At 39.1% G+C, this 21,881-nt stretch overlaps 1 protein-coding gene across 6 annotated transcripts in view; it reads left to right on the forward strand.

Moving 5' to 3' along the window:
• The window catches only part of EXT2 (exostosin glycosyltransferase 2), a 104,325-nt gene that overhangs the window by 58,596 nt on the left and 23,848 nt on the right, over positions 1–21,881 (forward strand). For all 6 annotated transcript variants that reach the window (XM_044435602.1, XM_044435601.1, XM_044435603.1 and 3 more), the window contains exons 9-10: positions 5,975–6,164; positions 19,362–19,528. In XM_044435602.1, the coding sequence (XP_044291537.1) occupies positions 5,975–6,164; positions 19,362–19,528 (357 nt within the window). The remainder of the gene's footprint in view (positions 1–5,974; positions 6,165–19,361; positions 19,529–21,881) is intronic.

Below are 21,881 nucleotides of genomic sequence, written 5' to 3' on the forward strand. Positions count from 1 at the left end.
GATGAAACATTTAAAGGTTTGTTGGGAGCACCATTAATTAATAAATGAAGTCTTCAAAATCCATTTACCTTGTTAAGATTCCCACCTAATGGTAGAAACATGGCATAAATGGCCCATAAAGACTGGCTACAGCTGAGTGATCTGGCAAGTTTGAGTCCAAACCTGCAATTCTAGCTAGCATTGCCAGACTTTCTTCATTTTGGCTCCTAATTCCTTTGGAGTCTAAATCTTTTCTAATCTCCCTGTTCTCATAATTAGTCCCAACTGAGACCTCTCCTATCACTTCTCCAAGCTAGTCCAAACATTCCCTCCCTTGCCCCTTGCTTCTTTCATTAATTCTCCTCAGAGCTTTGCTGTCTCCAAATGCCCTTTATTTCAGTCTCTGTCTTCTTCTACTCTTTACTTTTACTCACATAAGGCTATGATTTGCTAATCATGGGGCTACTGAAGGATTGGTCTCCTGGCAGCTGCTATCACATATATAACTCTAGCCTGCTTACTTTACAGCATTTCTGTCTGTTTCTTCATTGCATTGCCTAGGAGAAAGGAGCAGTGGCACTGGATAGTGCTGGGTTGCTTCCTGCAAGCATGAAAGTTGCAGTTTCTTCAAACACAAGTTCCCTGAGCCTTTTCACAATCTTAGGTAGCTTATAATGTTACTTGTTGTTCCACCAGGGTTTGCCAAGCAGACAAACAGTTGTTTATTTTATCAGTCCTTGTGTTTGCTTTCCTGCTGCCTCCCTGTATCCCAGATAAATGTGCAGTGCTGTGATATTGCCATATAGAATGACTGTGTGTTTTACCATTCTTGTGTGCTTTCTCTTTAGCCTAGCAGAACAACCCATAAACAGTCAATGGTTCTGGCTTTGCATCTGACAACTACCCAGGGCTGTGGAGTTGGTACATAAAACCTTCAACTCTGACTCTGACTCCTTTATTTATATATAAAGGATTGATTGAAAGCACTCAATCTATAAAACTCTGCAAATGTCTTTTTAAATTTGATCCTCGTGTAGGTGCATTTTTATTAGAAACAAAAAACTACTAATTTTTGCAACACATGGTTTTCCACAATCATCGACACACATAATATTCCCTGTTAATTCTGTTGTTATTGTAAAGTGTTCAAACACAGCCTACTGTGTTCACGTTTTTTTGCCATTGTGAATTTTTTATGGGCACCACTTTCACTATATAAAATTAAAGTAGATCCTGAAAGTATAACCTGAAAAATAGGTTAATCAAATTATTATCTGTGAAATAGGAATTTTTAACATATTATTAACAAAATTAGAGTCAGAGTCAGCACATTTTTACCAAATCCATCTCCAGTAACCCAAGAATTGTTCCTGACTCCATGACTCCGACTCCTCAGCCCTGGTTTAAACAACCCAAGAACCCTAACCCATGGGTCCTCTTTCTGGGTTGTTCATGGTTAACAACCCTTTGTTTTTTAATGTACCTATATTCACACGTCACAACAGTCCAAAATTCAGCAGAACATAATATGGGTTGGCACACATCATCACCATCTTGTTCTCATTTCAGTAGCTTCAACTGTTGATGTTTAGCTATTTGTTTTGGAGAGATGCTGTCAGAAGCAATTACTAAAATGAGTTTATTTATAAATTAATTACTGGGAAACCTGCCACATTATATTCTCACTCAGGTCTCACAAGTTTAGTTCTTATTTGATAAGATTTTCTCATTCCCTATTGGGTTAAGTTTAGTTTGGGGGAAGAGAATTCCATAAGTTCCTTTTGGTACCTTTTTTATTCCTTGATTGCCTCTTAAAATAGACATGCTATAGGCAGTTAAAGCAGAAGAAGAATTTTTTACTTAGTCCAAAGCAAAGGAAATTCATTCTCCGCTAGCAAATGGAAACTTTAAATAGTTGTTTGTTAATGGCAATCTGACACACATGAGTTGTTTCTTGCAAAGATGTTCTTAAAAAAATAAAAAAAGCTAGGCTAGTTTCCCAGCCTCCCACTTGGGTTCTGGATTCCAGTGCTTTGGCTTCTGTTGCTGTCTGCGGAAAGGAGACCGCTGTCAAACAGCCAGGAATGCCAGACCGAGCAATGTGAGATCATTGTTGAAAAGTTGACACTTGCAACTTGATATGACTTGTGCATAAAACTGATTCACAATAAATAGCCTATCAGTTGTGGGTTAATTATTATGGCTCCTGTAATGAATATTAGCTGGTTGAGGGTGGAGAAAGGGGGATAGGGTAGGATTGTCCTGAACGTCAGCACTTTGTCAAAGAAAGTGATGGATGATTACACCATCAATACCAGTTGCTTTGGTGGGGAAGTGGAGAATGAGCATTCAGTTGGGTCTCCAATAGGAGAACTAGATGTGCCTGAAATGAATGTTTGCTGTTGCACTCTCCAGCACTGGGAAGAACCTTCTTTATGTCACTATCAATTTCATGTCCTACTTCCATAATAGGGATTTAATTAGGCGTCTGTTGAGTTAATTACCTGCATTGTTTGCCTTTCTCCAACAGAAGTCTGAAAGACACAAGTAAATCATAGAGGTTTGAATTTGCCCAATTTCCTGCCGAAAGTGAGGTCAAGAGGTCCCAGACTGTAGACACACTTTTCAAGCAGGCAGCAGGGGGCTGGCTCTTAATGGTGCTTCAGCAGTGCCTAAATGCCCTTTTGAAATGTCACTCTCAGATGAAGGGGACACAATTTTGGGAGGTTTACTGATGGGCAGCAGGGCAACATAACATATTGATTCACATAGATCTTTGTCAAGATCTTAAAAGGTAACATCTACTTAATATAAAAGAGACTTCATAGATTCCCTCTTACCTCTTTTTTTTTAAAATTGGGATTACATCTCAACAATACAATAGTCTTTATTCAACAAAATGGCACAGCTTGGCTAAACCTTAAGATTCCTTATCCAGACCAGACATTCAAGTTTCATTATTCAGAAATATATTTGATATTTATGAGAAACATATTGAATATACTATTGGAAGTTGTCACAGTTATAATACCAAGAGGAAATACTGTCTTCCTTATGTTGTTCAGAAAGGAACGTATCAGAATCTTCAGTAATGTGTGGGCATTTGCTGCATTTTCAGGAGCTGCAAAGTGAGGTTTGCTGCTGAAATTATGCCATGTGCAGTGAGTTGGACTGCTTATTTGCTACAATACCTAAAGAATTTTCTGTTCTTTCATTTCCATCAGTCATTTATGTGTACTATTCACCATTTGTCCCTGTGCTGTATCCGTGGTATGCACATTCATTGATCAGCAGAAGAACAAGAACTAAATTAGAACAGTTTACTTCTGAATAGCTCCCCACCCGCTGCTTCTGGCTTGAGAATTTGCCAACCAGTAGGCATTCCAGCTTGCCAGTGATACCATTTCCTGAAGAAGCAATGGTTCTGTTGTTTCTTATTGATTTGGGGCATAGTCAGGTTCTGTTGTGTTCATTCACTTGCTCTCTTTTGCTTACGTTTTCTCAAATTTTGATGATAATTGTAGTTTTATTATTGATTATTTGATGTTTTGACATATGCAAAAGAAAGGTATTTAATTACATGATCAGACCAGCTACCATGACTCAAGTAAGCTATTTTAACTACTTTAAAGAAGTAAGTAACTTCTTTAAATAGGCAGAGTGCTCCACAGTTCATCATGTCATCCAAACTCAGGTGGCATAACGTGTTTGAGAGGGAAAATAAACCTTAAATAACCCAGCAACAGGCCATGGATTATTTGAGGGTGTTTTCCCCATCAAACAAGCCTTGCTGTGCTTGCATTCAGATAACATAACAGGGTAAATTACTAAGCTAATGGTGCCTGGAATGTGTCAGCACAGACCACTGATTTAAACATATCACCATGGCTGTATTACTTGATCTAATTGTTCTTGTAATTTGCAAGTCTGATTTGGATGCTACCCACTGTAGGCAAGGAAAACAAATTTGTACCATTCTGTATGTGGCAGACTTGCAAGTATTGAAGGTGGCTGTCATCCCTCTTCTAGTAAAACATACCTAACCTTTCCCTACTGGACTTGGTCTTCGGGCACCTCACCATCTTTGTCATCCACCTCTGGATATATTCCAATATGCCAGTATTCTTGCAAAGAATTGGATGTAATACTTCAAATGAGTTCTGTCCAAGGCAGAATAGAGTTGCAACCTTACTCTGTATTATACTGCTGTTGATGTACCCTGGTATTGCAGTAACTCTTTTAGCTGCTGTTGATTAAGCAGGATATACATTGCTAAAATAACCAACCTCAAGTGCGGCTATAATGATGTTAATGCCATACTAGCAACTGAGATATGATCTTGAGGGGAAAAGTGGTACAGTATACATACTTTGCATTAAGGACTGGAAAAATCCCTGCCTAAAATCCTGGAGAACTACTGCCAATCCAAAGTGTATAATACTGTGCCAGAGGGACAAGTTGTCCTTCTCAGTATATAGCATTCCCATGTTCCCTTGTCTTATCCAAGGAAGCCCAATAGTTTGCACACGATTCTATCAGTCATTGATCTCACTGTTACCGTATATCTGCAGCTTTAGAATGTTGGGCACTGAAAATCTGATCGTAAAGCTTTGTGAAACCTGATGATATCAGCAGTCCCTTTCCTTTATAGAACTTTATACTGCTCATCATGTGTATGAGTGGGCCTTGCTATGCATTTTTTTTTTCAAAAGAATTTATTTTGCTGTAAGTTATTTCACCTTCAGAACTGTTCAAATAGATGTAATATTCTTTAGTTGGGTTGGCAATATGAACTACCTGTTGGGCCTTTGCCATACCACTGCCTCCATAATCAGGAATGAGGTGTTTTGAAGGAAAAAAAAAAGTATCTGTAGCATCTTTGGAGGACCAAAAGGGGAAAATGTGCTTGTTTGCAAGTTAGTTTTGATTCTTTTAGTGCTGCAGGGGTGTAGTCTGGAGGTAGGTCTAGGGAGCCAAAAATGGACTCTGGGTCTCTACTGTTGCCCATCCCTGTTCTACAGAATGTATTATATTCAAAGTTTCTGCCCACACAGATCTCCCTTTTCTCTACCCACACCCTCACTAGACTGGCCTCTTACAAGTTGTCCCAACAACCAAATTTTATAGAACTGAAAATGTTTCTTAAGAATATCATAAATGTGTCCAATCTTTTGCTATCAATATTATTCTCTTATTTTTTCTAATTGTACTTGGGCTGTCAGTAGGAGTGGGAAAGGCAGATGCTGTTGTGAATCTGTCTCATGGTCCTTGTTACTTTACTGTTTTGCAGCTGTACCAGTATAATTAGCTTCCTTATGCTGACTGGCAGTAGTAAAAAAAAACCAGTCTTCAAAAAGTTTTTAGGGGATATGTTACTACAAAAAGTAAATAATTTTGAAGTTGTTCTTTGCCTCTCTCCTTGCATTTTTTCAAGTGCTTAAATGGCAAACTTGTTAAGGCCATAGAACAAACCTATTTTTGTTGAAGTTTGCATTTTATCCTACTGTATTGAATGAAGACTGTGTTTTCTTTTTTATTTGTGCCCATTTTGTGTCAAGTTTATGAATGTGCTTCTCTTTACTTCATTTCCCCCCAAAAGTTGTGGCACCAACTTAGGTTTTTGTTTGTTGGCCTAGCTTGAATTAATATAAGCTCCCTTCTGGAAAGAGATGTGGGAAAGAAGCAAGCCAGGATAGCTGGATTTTAAAACCCTCTAGTGTGCCTTCTACTAATCTTTCTTTCTGCCTTTTTTCCAACATACCTGAATGTATTCAACAGTTTGCTCATGACCTGAAAATACACAGAACTGGTTTAGCAGAGATTACTGTCCTGTCACAAATGCAGGCTTTTAAAAGCCCAGTCCCATCTCCTCTGAAAGCAGTTAAAGTGTTTCTTAAAAGAGATCAGATTGACCTTAACTATGGAAGATGCATTATCTATATTTCCTGTTATAGCTTAGAGACCTTAATTTGCTCTCACATCTTTTGTCTTACAGAAATGGAGCAGTGTGAGCAATCCACTTTTTCTTCCACTCATCCCTCCTCAGTCACAAGGGTTCACCGCTATTGTCTTGACCTATGATCGGGTTGAGAGTCTGTTTAGAGTTATCACTGAAGTCTCAAAGGTGCCAAGCCTTTCCAAGTTGCTAGTAGTTTGGAACAACCAGAATAAAATTCCCCCAGAAGGTAAGTTGTACAAAGTTCTTTAACATGCTAGGGTCCAATACACTCTGGAGACCTTTTGACCATCATATTGATGCACCTGGATTTGATTTTGTGATTGTCTGCCTATTGTGAAATTCTGCTCTTTTAAGAACTCTCCCAAATCTAAGGCTTTAAGCCAGCCTTTGCAAACCAGGTAACCAACAAGAGTCATACTGGCTAAGGATGATGAGAGTTGAAGGTCCTGTTCATTTTTAGTGTTCAGCACAATATGTAACTGGGAGTGGGGAAGCAAAATAGAAATCCAAATAAATATATTCTGGGGTGATTTATGTCATTTTTCTCTAATTCATAACAACTATTCCTCTTTCTTAGTCTCCTTAAACAAGTTGTGCAGCTTCCATGATCAGATTTTCAAAATCACAAACTAGATCATACAGTTGGCAAACTGTGAAATATTACTATAAAAGGAAAATATGCACTTAAAATAATGGGCACTGCTCTTTTCAGCCATAAACCACAACTGTATTTGCCAGTGGAAGTTTTTCTTCTTTGGCAAACCAGTCATCAAAAATTTACCAGTTGTTTGAGTTAGATTTTCTCTCAGGAGCAACCGTGGTGTCTGAGAGTATGCTGTTTTTCAAAGTACTAATTGTTGTTAGCATTTCATTGTACTATTGATCTTACGAACAGGGCAAATTCTTACTAAAATAAGTTAAATAACAATACACTTCCGTTGTCTCATGAAATTACTATATAAGCTCTAGTATGTTGTAATAAATCTTTCCAAATTGCCTTTTTATCTACCAGTGGTGAACAAAGGCAGTGTTCTTGCCTTGAACTCATGGAATTTACAAGTCTAGTTTATATTTCAGTATCTAGTTTCTATTACAACATGACTTGTTGTATACTTTTGATTTGCTTGATTTCAAAAATGTATGAAGGCATTTTGGAAAGTAATAGCACTTCTTTATATCTTCCTTGTGACAATAGCCTTGAGCCACTGTGCTTTCTTTGTATGAATTAAAATAAGCAGGCAAGTTGGCAGGGACCAGGAAGGGCAGGAATTCAGCCCTGCTAATGGACAGTAACACCAAATGGGAAGGGGGTTATTAAACCAAACTATTCCTTCAGAAATTTTCCAAATTTTGACCTGCAGAGTTATGAAAGAGAGAGATGCTATGGCATGTTTGCTAATCCATTTACAGTCACTTCAACCTGGCTGCTACAAATTCTGCAGTACTGTCTGGGGAGATGTCTTAGAGAACCCTAACCCTGTTTTGGAAGATGATTTTAAGTTGCAGCAAGATGGTGGGCATTGCTTACCATCTGTTTCCTTGCTCATTGCCCCTCTTGACTTACTGTATCTAGCAGGCATGGACTCACTGGCAGGATACAGAAGTACCAAATATTTGGGGTAGTATCCAGTTAAGTGATCCCAATGGCGGAACTACTATCCTTCCTCCCTTTCAGCCCCTGAATATGTTCAAGATGTGCGCCAGGGCAGATCTGGGATGTCCTCTTGAGCATGGATTGCAGGAGGGAGGAGGGGAAAATAAAACCTGTTGCTTTTCTTTGGATCTTGTACTTCAAGCAGTCCCAGACCTGTTAAAAGTGTTAGCTGCAAGATCACTCCTCAATAGAAGCCCTCTAGACACTAAATATTATAACGTTTACTGGTTGGTTGTGAAAATGCCCATTTTTGGTAAAGAAGCTTAGGTGGGTAGCAGCTGGACAACTCCTGGAACTTTTAGATGAGACTGATTAGCTGAATCCATTTTGTGCTAGTTTTGGGCTGGATTTTGGCATAAATTGCCCAGCTTGCCAGTGGTTGCCCAGCTTGCCAGCACGGAACAGGTAATGCAACTAAGGCAGGTCAACCCCCCAAATATTTTCTTCATGATACTTGGAGAGAAAATAGCAAGGACAATACACAGGATGGCAAAATTGCATTACTTCTGAATGAGGATACATTTTGGCAAGTTGGGAAGATAGGTACCCTGTAGACTTACATGATTGGCAATGGGACCATGTTTTGTCAGTATTTGAAAGTGTTCCATTTTTGAGCTCAATTCATAGTGACTTGCCTTCAGTGCTCTTAGGGCTTGGCAACTTGTTAGGCCACCTTCCTCTGTTCTAGTCCTCTGTATATCTGAGATTGCCTGACACTGTTCCGTGAGTGCATCTCTTCTGGTTATTAGGTCAAAAACTGTAGTTGTGATGGCCTTTCTTCGTCTGTTTTTTCTATGAAGGTTTATTTGATGTTCAGTTTGCTGAAAACCTTTTTATTCTTCCAGACTTTTAAAAACCATGTAAGTCACTCCGGGGGGGCGGGGGGGAGGTTCAGTTGGATACTTTTTTACCAAATTCACACATAATGATACCCACAGAATGACAACAGTGCCATGGAGTGTTCCTGTGTTACTTGTGAAAACAGCCACAAAGTGGAAGCATCAAAGGGACAGAACCAGCATTTCTGCTTAGTCACAGCCCTATCAACCATGGTTTAATTAATTAAACCATGATTAGTTGTTTTGTGTGAGATAGATCATTGCATTTATTTGCAATTTTATCCTACTGTTTTGTTGCGTTTTACTCTGGAATGCCTTCCCTGGTAGCAGTATTGTATTCCTCTAGGTACCAATTTTAAAGGATTTAATTTGCCTAGATTTTAATATTCCAGTATGATCTTTAGCTGGTTGATGAATTGTTTTTAATCCCCACCACCACCAATTTGAATAGATTTTTAAACTATGTTTTATTGTTGCTATATTGTATTATCTTGCTACACTGCTCTGGACCCCACTTTTGAGGTGAAGAGGGTACAAGTTTTTTTTTTTTTTTAAATAAATGTATTGTACAACTGAAGCACTGTTAAAAAGTGTAAAGTAACTTGAGACCTGTACTGAACGATCACTGGGCTTCTTTAGCTCAAGCAGCTTCTTGCTATCTCTTTCCTGCTGCTGTATGTTCATTTGTTTAATCATAGGTTTTGTATGAAACTGAACTAATTGATAGCAAAATTGGTGCTGTCAAGTAATATTGAACCATTTAAAAACCAAAAATTCTGTTGGTTAGGATAGTTTATAGTAAAACCCTTTCTTGGTTTATGTGCTATTGAAAACATCTTTAAATCATTGATGCAAAAAATAATTGGCCTTGAAGGTCATAGGTTTGTTTCCTTATTGAGAGTTATCTAGCCTTATTTTCTAATAAGTATGTATTTTAATAACTTTCTTATGTGACCGCCAACTACCCCCTTCATCTATGTATTTTTAACACTTGGATAGCTTGTGGAATCTCCTGGTCTGCTGTTGAGGGGTTTAATTTAATTTGTTTTAATTCAAATGCATACAGTTCGTTCCACCTAGCTCTTTGGTAGGACAGCAGAACTTGGCTTCACTAAGTCTTTCATTCAGTCTGTCTATTACGGTTCCTAATCCTTGGACTTCAAAGCTTCTGCCATTTATAGCCTATTAAAGCCAGGAAGTTTCTGATGGATTAGGACAAGGAATGAGTTTGAAGTTAGTAATGCACACCGCTGTCAACGATAAGGTCTAGTTTATTACCCTACGGTAGTATCTGCACTTTTATGGCTATTCTCTTTTAATTGGTTATAGTAAAGCTAGGACCGTTAACCTGGTTGAGTATCAAATGCAGGATATCCTGACCATTGCTGTATCAGGAACACATTTCTGGCTTTGAGCAAAGTCAGGTATGGATTCTGTTATTTGAACCAGTTGTATTTTTGTTATGCACGGATGGGAAGTAGGAAAGGAACATCAAAGGTAATTTTTGCTCATGTTGGCCTGCAGTATATTCAGTTTTGAACTTGGTTCTTGATATTTACCTAGCTGAATTTTAGAGGTAAAAGCACTTTGCTTGTCCACCTTCCACCACTGCTGCCACTCCCTTTTCTATTACTGATTCTGTAATTATAAATGCAATCTTCTCTTTATGTGTTATTACTACTCAATTTGTAACTCAGCTTTAAAAATGTGGGTATTTGCAGCAGTCTTTAAAAATATTAAAGAGAAACTGAATTGATTCATGCTCATATTCCCTGGAAAAGGTAAAAGTGAAGGCAATTTTAAAACTTCTTTGCAGTCTTGACATTCTCTTTTGTTTTACTTTATAACCAATTAATTCTGTCAAACATGTTAATAGGATAGTCAATCATATAAAACATAGTCATACAAAATCCTAACTGATAAAGGTTAAAACTATTCAATGGAAGAAGTACAGAATTCTTGCTCTGCCATGATGATCAGTTGAAGAAAGCCCAAGAAACAAAAGATATATTTGTAATCTGTTCCACAGTTTAACAAATACAGGTTGTTCCTGTCAAGGAAGTCAGCGATGCCACATCCTTTTTAGAAATTTAATAGGTTGGTATACAATAATATGAAAAATAAGTGAAAAATATGATGTGTGTTGCTGCTGCTTTAAGATCCACTACAGCATGCAGTGCTGTAGAACAAGAAAACTATAGATTCCCAAGGTATTTATATATTTAGAGCTAAAATACTTAAAATGTTACACCCATGCAAAGAAATTGTTCACCAAAAAAACCATGTGTGCCCCCTTTAACAAGGCAAATTTAGAGCCTTTTATGCAATTTCTCTTATTTTTGCATAGCTTGTTTTGCAGCTGGCAGAGGGATTCTGGGAGGCACTGCAGGGATATGCCACTTGTTTCAGTGCTTGTTGAAGACTACTACTGTCTGGGCGCTTTCCTGTTTGCATACATGTGTGTTAGACACACCATAAGTTGTACTCTACCTACAAGAAGACTGACCTTCTCTACCTACCTTGTGGTGAGGAAGGAGAGTGTGAAATGATATGCAAATTTAAATTACTCTGTGGAATGAGCCTGGTGCATATGTCATACCAGCTTCTGGAAAATCACAGTTTGCAAATTCAGAGATAGCCTTTTAATTAATTTATTTGCGTGCTTATCCCACATTTCTGTATTAAAGAGTAATCAGATCAGCTCATGCCAAAACAACAAATCATAAACTACAATAGGGGAATGTGAACACACATTCCTTCCTCCATCCATTTCTAGAGTTATTTTTCCTTTTCCCTTACTCACTATTAACCATGGTTTTATATTACATTGACACATTTTTTCCCTTGTAAATTGGATTGTTTGAAGTGGACTAGCCAACCAACCTCATGGTTGTGTTTGTCATTGTATGCATTGGCAAACTAAGAATGGATAAGTGTCCCTAAATAAACCCGCCTTAAAGATTTGTGCATGTGCATAAGGAACAGAGGTGAAGAACCTGCTCTGCCTTTTGTTCCCCTATGCAAAGCTCCCCATTAATTTACTTTTGGAAATGGGAATAGCAGAAGAATAGGCAGCTACTGGTGGCCATTTTACTTAGACAGAACTATGCACATTGGGTTATTCTCCCACTGAGGATCCTGAGACATAAAGGATCCTATATTAGGGAATGGAGATCCTAAGCTTTGCCTTCCCCCTGTCTAAATATAAATTACTTAGGGAGCCTTAGGGAGACAGCTGATTGCAAGATGAGACAAACACAGTCCTTTTCACGGCAGGTTGTGCACACAGCTTTGTTTACCGCAGTTATGTTCTGAAGCATTCAAGGGTACTTGCATCTTTGGGAGTTCTAACTAAATGCTCAGGTGACATCTCTGCATGTAACACAAGAGGAAGATAGTACATGCTTCTCTTTGTTTAATAAACCATGGTTTATAGCAGGGGTGTGGATCTTCAGGTCCAACAACCAAATCTAGCCCACCTAAGACACTACTATGGCTTGTTGATGTGTCCTAGACAGCCTTTCATTCCTAGAGCTAATTGTTTGGCAGTTCCCCAGCTTTTGCATGCTTTTTACCATTCTGAAAGGTTGTAATGCCTCACTTAAGGCTTAACTACTAGCAGTAGAAGCTTTACACTAAAATATGCTGATATTATTTCACTCCACCCACCACTAGAATCTAGTGCCCAGTGTCTCTGAAACTGAATTGGGTCCTCAGGATAAAAGAGGCTTAGCACCTCTAGTTTACTGGAATCTGGTATTGCATTTGTATAATCCATATGATGCATCCTGATTAAAAAAGTGAAGCATCCTCAATATATAAGTATGCTATACCGTTTGATAAATTTTTAAACATGTTACAAAATCTTAAAGAACCTTTGTGTATTGTTGGCTGGATGCATACACATGGGAAATTTGTAGTCATTCGCTGTTTGTGCAGCATGTAAGGAGAATTGTAAGCTTAAACAAATGAATATGATTTTACATGTAGGATATAGTTTTAAAAATAGTCTGGTTGGAAGCTTTGAAATGTTATAGGAGAAACTGATGGTTTTCACTTAGTCTGCATTTACGAAAATAAATATTGTGGTCTAAATGTCTGCTGCTGGAAATATTTGTGTAGGCAGAAATGTTAGTATAATTCACCCATCTTATTCAGTACTTTTCATTAACATTTAAAGTTCAAGAAAATTATGCAGAGTGGATGGAAGTTTTCATAGTCGATCCTTTTTGCTATTTAACCACTGTTTTGCAGTCTCCTGCAATTGAGAATTGCTGTATTAGGGCTCACTTCACTTGAGATAAGTGTGCCTAACTTCAGGTAATACCATCAGCATCTAAAACAGTTTATTCCTGCTTCTGGATACCCCTGCAATGCTGCCTGTAGCAGAGTAGGGTTTTAGTTGTTTTGCCAGATCTAATTCAGGGCATAAAATATGAAAACTTGCTGTGTCTAAAAGCAAAACGAAGAATATGCTGCAAGTTAATATTATTTAATCCCAGCATACCTTCAGGTAGCTTTGGGTGGCATTGTGGGCTTAGGCCTTTTTTCCCCCAACAACAGATCTGTGGGGCAAGCTAAACTAAGAAATAGTGACTTGTCTAATAACTTGTATTAAGTTATTAGAACCTACAGGTTAGTATTTCTTGCACTGGTTTGCCATTAAGGAGTATGCAAAAACAGACATTTATTTATTTATTTTCTGATTTATATCCTGCCTTTTTCTTACAAAGGGCTCAAGGCAGCTTACATCATTCTCCTCCTCCATCTTATCCCCACAACAAAACCTCTGTGAGGTAGGTTGGGCTGAGAGTCTGTGACTGGCCCATAGTCACCCAGTTGGCTCCATAGCTGAGTGGAGACTAGAACCCAGGTCATCTGAGTCCCAGTCCCATGCTCTTAACCACTACACCACACTGGCAAAATCAGTTTGCCTGTTCCTGTGGGTGACCAGATTTTTTTTTCTTTATGCAATAAAAACAATGCTTGGATTATCACAGTTCTGCTCTATGTGCCTCTGTGCCATGAATCATAAGACCAGAATTTCTTCAGGATCAGGGTCACAATTTTAAAAAATTACATTAATGGACTGGGGCAGGGGAGGTCTTCCACCCATCCTGCTTGAGTAATCCTGTGGGCAGCTGGTTTGCCACCATGTGTACCTAGTGCTGGACTAAATGGACTTTGGTGTGATCCAACATGACTTTACTTATGAAGTTCTCATGTTCTTACATGTGAAAATAAAAATAAAGCCTTGCAATGTGGTACCATTTCATAAGAACAGCAGTTTAACGGTGTTCAACCATTAATATAATTAAAAACATGGAGTAGCTATGTCTTCAAGGTCCATTTAAAACTAACCAGGGAGCTAACTGTATATCTTAGAAGAAGGAATTCCATAGGGAAGGAGTAACTGCTGAAAAGCCCTGCCTCTTTTACTACCAACCTAGTAGATCTTAATGGTGGGTATGTGAGCATAGAAGTGGAGGTGGTCCTTCAAACAAGTTGGTCTCAAACCATTTAGGACTTTAAACACGACTATTAATACCTCAAATAGAGCCTGTAAGCATGCTATCAGCCAGTGTAGCTTGTACAATATGGGTGCTCTACATTCTGCTTGCTTGGCCACCACAAACCACCAGACAGTTGTATTCTGCCTCAAATAAAACTTCTGGACCATCTTCAAAGGCAGACCCACAAAGAGTGTGTTACAGTAGCCTAATCTAGAAATAATTAGGTCTTGAACAACTGTAACCTTATCTAACATCTCTAGCTAAGGCCAAGAAGTCCTTCATATTTCACTGGGAGTTCAACCTCATCTAAATTATTTTCCCCTTTATGTAGCTGGTTATGCAGTGTGGGATCCTCATGGGAACCTAGGATGGTATTAGTAGCAGTATGCATGATGATATGTAAGTAGTTCAGTGCCCTACCACTGAACTAAGACCCCAGTACAGCACTAGTAAGCATTAATTTATAAAGCATTTTTGTGAGCCTTGCAGGGGCCACCTTGGAGTAGGAAACTAAAGTGCTTATATTTCCAAAACCTCTCACTCTGTATTTCTTATTTCTTTTGGTCACCCTGGCCAATTCCTCCTTTCTTAAAATCTCTCCAAGGTAAACGTTCTTTTCATAGTTGTTTAGTGTGGTTTGGAAAAGGGTACAGTTTTCCTAAGGAAGCTGTCTCAGGTATTATGTTTGGATGCCAGCATCTGAAGTGTGCAAAACTTTATATGCTCTTTAGGAGTACTCTGTGTAAGTTATAAAATCAGACTCTCCCTAGTCTGCTTTTGGACAGTCTGAACATGGCCATTCAATCATACTGTCTCTGTCAATTCTTCTTTCAGGAAAACCCATGTACACTTATTCACATCTCTGTTAAGGCATCAGTGCTGGCAAATTCACACATAGATGTGTGAAGTCTTCACCTATGAAGAAGCTTTTATTCTTTTCAGTACACTCATACTCGCTGGTATAGGTAGAATGATATTTGTGAATTGGGTTCCACACTCTGCGTACCTGTTTTTCAAATTACTGCTTAGCTTAGAATATCACTTTGTCTCATGTTGGACTCTTGTTCCTTTGTACTTTTAAATATATGTTGAAATTTTGTAGCAGTTGGTATAGAATTAAAAACCTTGCTTTTATTAGAATTTCTTTTGCACACAGACATGATAATACTGCAGTTCTTCACATCCTCCGTGTTTACAGCATTATGTTCCAATTGCATTCAAATGCACAGAATCATACAGCTGGAAGGGAATTGATCTCATGGTTGAGGTCTCTTTAGGATCTTCTGTTCATTAACCAGATTAGTATTCTTATTAATATGTAAATCTAATTGTTACAATGTGAGTGAATGTATATGTTGCCATTATACATGGATATTCTTGAGAGAAGGAAGATACTGAAAACAGTAAGTTGTGAAACATTTAAAAGAAATGCAGTCAATAATAATGTAAAGGAACTGTTGTTGGTTGTGGAATCTTCAGAAATGGGATATTGCTACCAGCAGAAATATTGCTACCAGCTGAGAAATATCATTTTTCCCAAGTTTACATTTTTAATATTGTGTTTTAGGCTGGTTGTAAATATGCAAAATAAATTTAAGTTGGGTTTTAAATACTTTTGATTTTCCTGAATATTATAGATAAGGATAAATGCTGTCTCACATTTTTACAAGAAACCCTAAAATCTCTGACTGCTTAGAGTGAAAAAGGATGAATTTCAGTGAAATATTAGTATTAAGTATACTACTAGTAGATTCTTATGCCAGTTGTTGTATCACACAGTACAGCAAGGGTGTCAAACCCCTTTCAGCCTGAGGGCCAGCTTTAAATTCCAATATTTCAACGAGCTGATAGCAAAAGAGGCCAAGATACTGAAAATGTCAACCTATTTTTACTTAAAGGTCTTGCTCTAGGGAAGTGGTAAGCCATGGGTCCTCAAACTATGGCCTGCGAGCCAGATACAGCCCACCATGGTCATTTACCTGGCCCGCCTCGGAGCTTTTGGACTTGTTCAGAGAAAATGATCTCTGAGCGAGTCTGAAAGCTCTGAGCTGGTGCATGCGTTCTCTGAAACTCTTTCAGTTTTAGAGACTAGCAAGAGCTAGCACATGCACCAAATTGTAACAGCTCCCTTCAACTGCGCATGGGCCAGCTCTTCCCCCCTATTGCATGCATGCCTTGGCTCTGAATACAGAGCAGGAATATGGAGTGGAAATATAGAAGAAAGGAGGACAGAAGAGAGATGAAGGCACTAAAAAAAGATAGAAGGTAATAAAAATATAACTTTTTAAATCTATTTTTAACTATGTGAGCCATGTCCCCGGGCTGCGGGCCAAGCCGCAGCCACGGAGCCGAGCCTGGGGGCAGACAGACTGAGGTGGAGCAGGACCGCGACCTCCTCTGGGCAAGCCACCTCCGTGGAGCAGCTGCCATGCTTCTTCCCCCCGCAGCAGGGAGGTGCAGGAGGCATCCTGTTCAGCCATCCACAGGCTCGCCTCCCCTCACCTTGGAAAGCAGCCCTTACCTTTCTCCTCACAGCCCTCTCCTAGCCGGGAGAGCTGCCCTGCACTTGCCTCTCCAGCCTCTCGCTCCCACTTCCCCTCCTGCAGCTGGGCGAGCACCTGTGAGGGGACCTTCCTCCGGCTTGGAAGCGGGGCAGCGCTGAGGAGCCCGGAAGGCCTCAACTGAGGCAAGCGCACCCTCATGGCTCCCCGTCGTGTCGTGCTCTCCCTTTTGGCGGTCAGCGCAGCGTCATCTTGGGCTTCTGCTGCAGCCCAAGTGTGTGGAGTGAACATTTTTTAATTTAAAAAAAAAATAAATGAGTTTTTATTTTTTAACATTTTAAATATTTTTTTAATTTTTAATCATTATTTATTTTAATTTTAAATGATTTTAAAATTTATTTTAATGTTAAATAATTTTTAATGTGAAGTGTGCATACGAATTCGTTCATATTTTTTTCAAACTATAGTCCAGCCCCCCAATAGTCTGAGGGACAGTGAACTGGCTCCCTGTTTAAAAAGTTTGAGGACCCCTATGCTAAGCCTTAGCATGGTAGATGAGGGGAAGAGGACACGGCCCTCTGGGCAATGCTGTAGGGATGGATTTGGCCCATTGGTGAAAGGTTCAACACCTCTTTAATACTATTATATAAGGCACTATTACAAAGTGGCCCTGTTTTGTTCATTCAAGCACAAGCATTCAATTAGGCCTCATCAGGATAAATTAAATTACGCAAGCATGTGGGAGTAACACTGCCTTTAATTTGTCTTTTGCAAAAAGTTTGTTAAACATATCAGTTACAAGAATAAAGCATATGAAACTTTAACTAAAACACTTATTTATGGTTAGAGTATACATTGAAAATAATGCACACTATTTATTATATTTATTTCCACCTTTTTTTCTCTTCCAAGGAATCCACAGCAGCATACCTAATTCTCCTCTCAATTTTATCCTCACAGTAACATCATGAGGTAGGCTAGGCTGAGCATCTGTGACTGGCCCAAAGTCACCACTGAATTTCATGGTGTGGACTTGTCATTTATTTATTATTTCAATTTGTATGCCACTGCAGTTGCCCATTTCTGTTCACAAGCAGGGATAAAACACTTCAAAGGCTGAAATCAGCTATCCACTTGTTTTGAAGGTGGGAAGAGCACCACAGCAGCCCTGGATTGCAAACTTCTGCTTTCCATTCAATGCCTGTAATCCTACAAATTTGGAGATTTATAAACAATTGCATGGGATGATGCTGTTGCCAATTGCAGCACCCCAAAACACCCCAAAAGTAATTGGCCCGAGAAAGGCCTCAAAAGTAGTTGGCCAGAGGAACACCACATAGTAAAAACACCACAGTTATACTGTCCCAGAAGGGAGGGCAGATAAGAACAAAATGAACTTTGTGTAACCCACAACTAATACGCCTCACCTCGAATACAGTAATCAAAGGGACAGTGGAAACTGGTTCTAGCCACCTTGAAAGTTGCAAATGTGCAGGGAGTAAGAACATGGCAAGCCTGTGTGAATCTCGAGCTGATAAGAAATAGACATAGGAAATGTGTGGTCCTTGACAGAAGAAAGGACTCTTTCTCCAGCACGGGAGAGGGTGCCTACATTGATGTATCGATGTATTAGATGTGTATTAGGTGACCTAATTGGTTACCTAGGGTATAAAACGCATGTACTGGGGTGCAACTTTCAAGACACTGCTTTGGGCTGAATTGTCTCCCTTTATAGTGCACTAGAATAAAGCTGATTTTGGCTCTAAGTCTCATCTCAGGCTCCTTTTGGCTCTGGTTTGGGGTCCACCCAGGTTTGCCCTAGCTGTTGACTGGCTGAGTCCGGTAACAATGCTGTAACAAACTGTTTGCAGCAGTTTAGGGCAGTTTTGGTACAATAGGGATCAATCTAGTGGGTAGACATAATTTTCTAAACAAACTGGTCAAACATCTAGACATAGCTTTACTATACTGATCAAATTCTTCTTGCAATATGCAAGCACATTGTAATTTACTTTCATTAATTTCAGTGGCATCTAACTCTTTCCATTCTCAAAAATATTTAGGGTTGGGGGAATTGGTCCACTTATTGTTACACAGGGCTCCCAATGATCTCTTGTTTAGGGAGTCTGATCAGGTCCACACATACTTATCTTCAGTAATGTTGCAGCCTCAGGTGCTCCTGGGCTATTCAGGATGGCCAGAGAGTTTGACATTGATCTTGTAAGAAGGAAGATTTGTTGGTATGTGGTTGTTTTGTTTTTTGTAAGCTGCCCAGAGCTTTAATATTGAACGGCATATAAAAACATTAAATAAATAAGTAACGGCATGTGTTCCCTCCAGTGACTTGAAGTTTTCTGGATTGTCCCCAGCATAAATTATATATTAACTTCCTTTTTTAATTGAATAAGGGCACAATCTGATTCATGTTTAGAAGAAAAGGGTTCTGACATTCCCAGCATATCTCACCCAGGGAAAGTTGGGAGGTGTCAGGCTTTTTTCCAAGTAAGCATGGGATTGCGCCCTGCATTTCCACATTTTTCTTGTCCAGAATAAATTTCAGTGTGATCAGTTGTTTTCACTTTCCCTAATTTTTTCAAGCAGCGCCAGTTCCGTGCAGAATAATTTCTTTCCTTGTATTCTTTCACCTCTTGTTCCAGTGCATCCTATAAATAATTAGATTTCATTTATTTTTTATGTTGAAATATTATTAGCCAAAGTGATACTTTTGTGGAAAAGTTATTTGAATGTATCAGAGTGGCAAAAGACAGTACTTAATCTTCTTTCTTTAGTCCCTGCCTGGTTGCAAACATAGAACACAGTGACTTGAGGGGAGAGGAGGAAACTGCAAATAAGACACAGAAGGAAGAATGGATATGAAATATTTCTTTTTGGGGGTTGTTGGTTTTTTATTGGCAGAAGCTGTTTGGCCCAAAGTTCGAGTTCCATTAAAGGTTGTACGGACCACAGAAAACAAACTGAGTAACCGCTTCTTCCCTTACGATGAGATCGAAACAGAAGCAGTACTGGCCATTGATGATGACATAATCATGTTGACGTCAGATGAACTTCAATTTGGTTACGAGGTAAGATGAATACTGCTTTTATATAAGAATATAAGCTAAATGTTTCTGGAGACACATTCTCAGTTCTTCCCTTGAGCAGCCCCAGTCAGAGAAAAATACTAGCAGCTAGTCTTGCCATTGCTGTAAATTTCCAGAAAATACCATCTTTAGTTTTTGCCATCCCTCTTGTCCACAGACAGAGGTTCAACATAGTGTCATTCTATCCCCTGCCTCATCCTATGTGCAAGGTTAGCACGTGAAGAAGTATTCCCAGAGTTTCAGAAATGTGAAAGTGCTGGGCAGAAGTATCCTAGGAAGGAGGAGCAGCTATATTTTTATTTCTTTTTGTTGTTCTTTTTGTGGCGTTTCCAAGCGGTCTTCTCTGTGTTGCCCATTATATCTTCCATAGGCCAATCTTTAGCATGCTAACTATTTATGGAATGTATAGGACACTTTATAGCACAGTAGTCCCAGGGTGGCTTAACAGAAAATAGAGGAAAAATAACTAACAACACAAAGAATAAAACCATAATGCATGATATCATAAATGTTCAATAAAAAACAAAAGTGGAGATTGCAACAACATAGACTAAGCAGTGGATTAGGACAGGACAGTATTGTAAAAGCCCTCGAAGTCAAGAAGGCTAGGAAATTAACAATGTTGAAAATAGCAGTAAGGTTAAGCACTCACAAAAGCTGTTGCTGGGCTTGGCTTAAAGCTAAGGATGGGAAAATGGTAGATGTCGGAAAGCAGCGACAGGGAAAAGATGGGCTTTAGTAGAAATGGTTATCTGCCAGGTCTCATTTTTCCTTGAAGTTTGCACTTTTTGGGAGAAGGGGTGGAGAAGTCAGAAATGGGAACAAGGAGGTCTGGGTTCTGAACTTGGGAATTAATGAATAATTAAGAAGGAAGTCCTGAAAATGACGAATAATTAGGGAGGAAGGGAAGAGCAGGTGGCCTAATACAAAAACTATTGCTTAAAAGAAAACTTATCAGATGTTTTCCTGTAATCATGAAGAAGTTAGTTTTAGATTGTTGAAGTGATATTGGGTAGCTTTGACAACTGACATACTGACTAAAGCAATAATAAAATATATGTGGGGGAAAGAGATTACAAACACCATATGTGTCTCCAGATGGGAAACTTTTCCCATGAGAGTTTGCAGTTATAGGGGCAGCCAAGCTTATATTTTCTTCTGACTGAACATACAGATGGAAGGTTAAAGAGCTACCAGTCAGGAAATACTGCACTCAAATAGGAGTGTGGACAGGTACCAGGCACCTTTATATTTGCAGTAGAGAATTAAACGTGCAAGCTGACCCAGTTCTGTGCCAGCCAGTTAGAGCAGATGTGTATATGGTGCTCCTGATAAGCATGTCTGTGACAGGGCTGTGTCACCTCACAATGTGTGTGACAAAGTGGCTGTTTATGAGCAAACAGGAAGAAGAAAATATGCTACAAGTCAGCCTTTCCCACCTTTGAGAAGGTGTTTTGGGCTGCAGTTCCCATTATCCCTGACCATTGGCCATGCTGGCTGGGGCTGCTGGGAATTAGCATTCAAAGCATCTGGAGGACACAAGGGTGAAAAAGGCTGCTGTAAGCATTCCTTGGACATTCCTTAAGTGAGCAAGAACATCTTGATATAGGAGTGCTTTTAAAATAACAGACTGTCACATGTTTCTTGCCTGAGTATTTGAATGGGTTTAGATTTCTGTGCTATCTGCCCTATTGTGTAAGATGGACAGCTCTGATTTGCTACATTGGTTGGATTGTTTTGGATTTTTTGTATAAAAATTTACAGCCTGACTTTGATTCCAAAGAAACATTTGGGGAAACTCACAATGTAAATGTTAATTAACAAAGCATTTAAAATAATGTCATTGTATTTCAATATTATTGATGATAGAGTGGAATAAAGCTAGAATTTCCTAGAAAACTTGGGGTAAAGAAAACAACAGCTTGTCCATTCTTAAAAATTGTGTGGTGGCTAAAAGGGGAGACAAAATGGACTTCCTTGGACTGGGACTTCTACAACGTGAGTGAGGCCACTAAGGAAGCAATTTCCTTTCCCCAGCCAACTCTGTGTTTGCTGTTGGGATTCAGTGGACAGTTCCTCTAAGATACTTTGTGCCTAAGTTCATGGGGGTGTGGGGGCAGTCCTTTAGATAATCCAGTCCTAAGCCAAATTTGGATTTCAGAGGTTAACTGAAATGGAAACAGAAAATAATGGGAAGCCAGTGAAGCTGTTGCTTCAGGGGTGTTGTATGCACCTGCTGACTAGCTCCAGTCCACATTCTAACTACTGCCTTCTAGATCAGCTTAATTGCTTTGGCTTTTTAGCAGTAGAACGATAATACATACATTCCGAACAT

The sequence above is a fragment of the Varanus komodoensis genome, unplaced genomic scaffold (genome assembly GCF_004798865.1).
Source record: "Varanus komodoensis strain SLA01 unplaced genomic scaffold, ASM479886v1 scaffold3, whole genome shotgun sequence".
NCBI classification, from domain to species: Eukaryota; Metazoa; Chordata; class Lepidosauria; order Squamata; family Varanidae; genus Varanus; species Varanus komodoensis.